Source organism: Nicotiana tomentosiformis, chromosome 8 (genome assembly GCF_000390325.3).
Source record: "Nicotiana tomentosiformis chromosome 8, ASM39032v3, whole genome shotgun sequence".
Lineage (NCBI taxonomy): Eukaryota > Viridiplantae > Streptophyta > Magnoliopsida > Solanales > Solanaceae > Nicotiana > Nicotiana tomentosiformis.
This window is the reverse complement of record NC_090819.1, coordinates 25,733,995-25,739,488: the sequence shown is the minus strand read 5'-3', so window position 1 is coordinate 25,739,488 and position 5,494 is coordinate 25,733,995. Positions and strand designations below refer to the sequence as shown.

General features: G+C 42.6%; 1 protein-coding gene across 1 annotated transcript; it reads left to right on the top strand.

Moving 5' to 3' along the window:
- Positions 1–4,819: 4,819 nt before the first annotated feature.
- Positions 4,820–5,185, top strand: LOC138897212 (uncharacterized). The gene has a single exon (XM_070183174.1). The coding sequence runs from the start codon at positions 4,820–4,822 to the stop codon at positions 5,183–5,185; it is 366 nt and encodes a 121-aa protein (XP_070039275.1).
- Positions 5,186–5,494: the final 309 nt, after the last annotated feature.

Below are 5,494 nucleotides of genomic sequence, written 5' to 3'. Positions count from 1 at the left end.
TGTTGGTTATTAGAATACCTTTCCTTGTTGAGCTATTTCTCGTTTATTCTGTTGTTATTAAGATTCTTGTACATATTGTGGTTGAGCCGTGTGCTATGTGTTGTGGTGACATTGGTATCCTTGATTTTGGCAATGTTGTAACATATGGGCACGTGCAGTGCAAGTTGATTATTGTGTTGTGATATTGATACGCATAGGGTAGTATAAAGGTGGGTATTGAAACGTATACGGTGAGATAAAGTGTGATCTTTACGCGTGTCGCTAGCAAGAGAATTACTTGAAGCCACACAGTGAGATAAGGGGCTTAAAACGCGTGAAGCTATTACGGGAAAAATATTTTTAAAATATATATGTAAGGCTCACGTGGCGATATAAGGAAGATTGTGATTGTGACTTGTAAAATGTGAGTATGAGGTGTGGTAGCTCGGCTTTGATTCTTGTTGTACATTCCATGTTGAAAAAGCTTTTTGATTTGAGCAATTCTTATTTTCCCTCCATTCATTTTACTTGTATTTTGAATGTATTTTATCACTTGTTGTACTTATCATATGTTCATTATTGTTGTCCTTTATCACCTTAGTTTTCATTGTTAGCCTTGTATCATCAATCTGTTTGTTATCATTTATTTCTTTATTTTTCGTTATTAGATTATATTAATATTCTACGCAGGTTTCTATGTCTAGTAGGTGTCTTGATCTGACCTCGTCACTACTCTACCGAGATTAGGCTTGATACATACTAGGTACTGTTTTGGTGTACTCATGCTACGCTTTAGCACATTTTTTGTGCAGATCCAAGTACTTCTGATCGTGCCGGACGCCGGTGAGTTAACCCAAATATTTTGGAGATTTCAAGGTATACTTGTTTGACGCTCCCATGCCTCAAAGTCACCTTCTGCTATTGTCTTTTCTACTGCTTATCATCATATCAAATCAATATTGTATTAGAGTTTCCTAGTATATTTCAGTAGAGCTTAGGACTCTGTACCACCGGATTTAGGGGATCATACTACTGTTGATCATTTATGGTTATTATGTCAATTACCAGCTTAATTTAATATTTTAGTCATTATATTTGCTAAGTTCTCAATGTGTTTTAGGCTTACCTAGTCTTAGAGACTAGGTGCCATCATGACTGCCTAAGTGTAACGACCCGGCCAGTCATTTTGAGAAAATTGGCCCCAAACACCTATTTAATGTTCTCTCTAATTCATTTTTTGGATTTTGTGACTTGTCGGGAGGATTCTTTTTGGTTTCAGAGTGAAATGGGATATATAGTTCTTAAATTGGAGGTTTAAGTAAAAGGAATCTAACCGTTGTTCGAACTGTGTAAAGACGACTCCAGAATAGAGTTTTGACAGTTCCTATAGCTCCATAGGGTGATTTTGGTCTTAGGAGCGTGTTCTGATGTTGAATTGGAGGTCTGTAGGGCATTCTAGCATCAATTGGCAAAAGTTAGAAAATGGGATGATTTTTGAGAAGTTTGACCGGGAGTGGACTTTTTGATATCGAGGTCGGATTCCGATTTCGAAAGTTGGAGTAGCTCCGTAACGTCAATTATGACTTGTGTACAAATTTTGAGGTCAATCAGACTTGATTTGATAGGTTTCGGCGTCGGATGTAGAAGTTTGAAACTTTGAAGTTCATTAGGCTTGAATCGATGTGTAATTCGTATTTATCGTGTTGTTTGATGTGATTTAAAGGTTCGACTAAGTTCGTATGATGTTTTAGGACTTGTTGATATGTTTGATTGAGGTCCCGGGGGCCTCGGGTTGATTTCGGGTGGTTAACAGATCATTTAGAAATGTGTTGGATTGGCTGAAGTTGATGCACTTGGTGTAATCGCACCTGCGCACTTTGGGCCGCAGGTGCGACCCAGCAGAAGCGGCCACCAAGCCGTAGAAGAGATTATGGGCCTGTCTAACTGGGACCGCAAATACGGTTAGAGTCTTGCAGAAGCATACTCGCAGGAGTGGAAGAAGGAACACAGAAACGGGCGCGCAGAAGCGGTCCTTGATCGCAGAAGCAATTTTTGAGGACTTAAGTTAAGTCCGCACCTGCAATGGTTTTTTCGCAAGTGCGGAACCACAGAAGTGGTGAACCCCTGGCAGAAGCAAGATTGCTGGGCAGAAAAAAGGCTAAGTTTGAGGGTTTTATCCCATTTTCATTTTAGAACTTTGAGAGCTCGGGTTTGGGCGATTATTTGAAGGATTTTCAGAGGAAGCTATTGGGTAACGATTCTTAACTCATTTATGGTTATATTCACTAATCTATAGTTGATTTTATCATTTAATTAAGGATTTGAGTTGAGAAATTTGGGGAAAACATTGGAAAGTTCTTTAACCGAGATTTTGAATTTTTGATCGGGATTTTGATATTGAATTTGAGTAATTTTGGTACGAATGAACTCGTGGTTGAGTGGGTGTTCGTAATTTGTGACTTTTACCTGATTTCGAGACATGAGTCCGGGTCAACCTTTTGGGCCGAATTTTTGATTCTTTGCTAAAGTCGTAGTTTCATCTTTTAAATTAGTTTCTTATAGTTGTATTCATGTTATGTAATTGCTTTTGGCTAGATTTGGGCCATTCGGAGTCGGAAAATCGAGGGAAAGGCATTCTTACTGATTGATTGAGCGACATTTGAGGTAAGTAACTTGTCTAACCTTATGTGGGGGAAATTCCCTTTGGTTTTGGAACTGTTGTAATCATTTGTGATATGTGAATGCCGTGTACACGAGGTGAAGAGTGTGTACATGGGATGATTATGGAAAATTTGGTTCTTGCTGATTTATCATCTTTTAAAATACACTAGAAGAAGTTATTTTCTTTTAAAAATACATTAACTGAGTTGCCTTAACATATGTAGTGATCATGTTTAGCCTAATATCGCATGCCTGCGTGCCTTAATTCTTACTTGCAATTTGTGCAACATGCTTAGTTGAATTACCTGCTTTACTTGATTTGAATCAAATCTTTACCTGTAAGATTCTTGTTGAAAATTCATGTTTCCCTTCGATTACTTGCTGCATATTTATGTTGGGACTACGAGGCGTTTACTCGGGAGATCCCCCTATACTGCATATTTACTTTGGGACTACGAGACATTTACTCGGGAGATCCTCATGTACTGCATATTTACTTTGGGACTACGAGGCGTTTACTCGGGAGATCTCCCTATACTGCATAATTACTTTGGGACTACGAGGCGGTTCCTCGGGAGATCCCCCTGTGCTGCATATTTACTTTGGGACTACGAGGCGGTTCCTCTGGAGATCTCCCCGTACTACATCTTTACTTTTGGGACTACGAAGCGGTAAGTCGGGAGTGCCCCTGTTATGTACCTCTATTTACCGTGCTGATATTTTCTGAAACTTCTTATTGTTTAAATTCTCAGTCATTTCAAAATATTATTATATTTTTTGCCTTACTTTTCTTTTAAACCAGTAGTGCCCTGACCTGACCTCGTCACTACTCTATTAAGGTTAGGCTTTGCACTTACTAGGTACTGTTGTGGCGTACTCATACTACACTTTGCACATCATTTTGTGCAGATCCAGGTTCTTCCCACCAAACCAGATACCAGTGAGCCGGACCATACATGGATACTTCTAGGTATATCTGCCAGCGTCTGTAGACCTCGAAATCCTCCTCTTTCCTTACTATGGTGTATTCCCTATCTTTCTTTAGACTCTTATGTATAGAAACTTAGTATTTGCTCTTAGAAGCTTGTGACTTGTTTCCACCGGGTTTTGGGAGTTGCAATTATTGAATGGAATTTTTATATTTATATATCATGTGTTGAGATGGGAGTTCAGTTTATTACTCATTAATTCCACAAATTGTTAGGCTTACCTAGTGTTAGAGACTATGTGCCATCACGACACCCTACGGAGAGGAAAATGGGGTCGTGACAAGTTGGTATCAGAGCTCTAGGTTTATAGGTGTTATGAGTCACAAGCAGGTTTAGTAGAGTCTCGCGGATCGGTATAAAGACGTTTGTACTTATCTTCAAAAGGCTATGGAACTTTTAGGAAAAGTTTCACTTTCTTGATTCCTTATCGTGCGATATTCTCTCATAGATGATCACGACACGTACAGATTGATCAGATGATTAGATACCCGCGCCCTTTGCTAAAGCCGCGAGAGGCCGGGCCGAGGTAGAGGCCGAGGACATCCACGTGGTGCAGCCAGAGCACTCGCACGAGCTACTACGGAGGAGCCACCAGTAGCTCCAGTTGGAGGACAGGCACCCGAGACTCCTATTATTGCACCAGCTCTCCAGGAGACTCTAGCCCAGTTCTTGATCATGTTCAGTACCTTGGCTCATGCAGGATTGATACCTTTTGATCCTTCCATATCTCAGGCCGGGGGAGAAGCACAGACTCCCGTTGCCGGTACCCTAGAGCAGCGGGTTCATGTAGACCAGGATCCAGAGATCATACCAATACAGCCAGTAGCTCCAGTTCAGTCTGAGGTTAGGGCAGCATCTTCTAAGGCAGAGAAGTTCAGACTCGAGAGGTACAAGAAGTACCACCCACCTACTTTCAGTGTCTTGGCGTCAGAGGATGCCTAGGGTTTTCTGGAGGAGTGCCACCGTATCCTCCGTACTATGAGTGTAGCAGAGTCGAGTGGAATATTTTTTACTACATTCCAGCTTAGAGGTGTAGCCTATCAGTGGTGGCGTACTTATGAGTTGGGTAGTCCGGCTGAGGCAGCTTGACTTATATGGATTCAGTTCTCGGACATATTCTTGAGGGAGTATGTTCCCTAGAGTCTCAGGGATGCTTGGTGCGTGGAGTTTAGTATTTGCGCAAGGGAGCTATGACTGTGTCAGAGTATGCAGTCCGATTCAGTGATTTGTCCAGGCATACACCAGCCTTGGTCTCTATTGTTCGAGAGCGGGTTCGTCGGTTTATTGAGGGGCTCAACCCTAGTATCAAATTGAGCATGGCCCGCGAGTTGGATATAGATATTACATATCAGCAGGTAGTAGGGATTGCTAGGAGGTTGGGGGGTATGCTGACTCGGGATAGAGAGGAGAGAGAGGCCAAGAGGTCTCGAGAGTCTGGCACTTACAGTGGTACTCGTGCCCCAGCTTCAGCTCGTCAGGGTAGAGGTTATATGAGTCGCCTTGTTCATTCAGCACTTCCAGCCGCCAGCGGTGCTCCGACCACTACAAGGCCCTAAGATCCTTATTATGCCCCGCAAGTGTCTAGTGTGCCTCCTGTACGAGGTGCTTCCAATGGTCAGTCCAGTCGATCAGGCCCGGGCTAGTTGCAACAGCCACGTCCTCCGAGAGCTTGTTTTAAGTATGGCGACACTCGTCATTTGGTGAGGGATTGCCCCAGATTCAGGAGGGGTGCACCTCCATAGATTTCTGAGGAACCGCGTGCTCCACCGAGTCCTCAAGCTATGATTACAGCACCAGCTACCACCCCACCTGCACTTCCAGCTAGAGGTGGAGGTCGAACAGGTAGAGGTCGCCCTAGAGGGGGA

Coding starts and splice junctions, on each gene's coding strand:
- LOC138897212 (XM_070183174.1), top strand. CDS start 4,820: ATGACTGTGTCAGAGTATGCAGTCCGATTCAGTGATTTGTCCAGGCAT.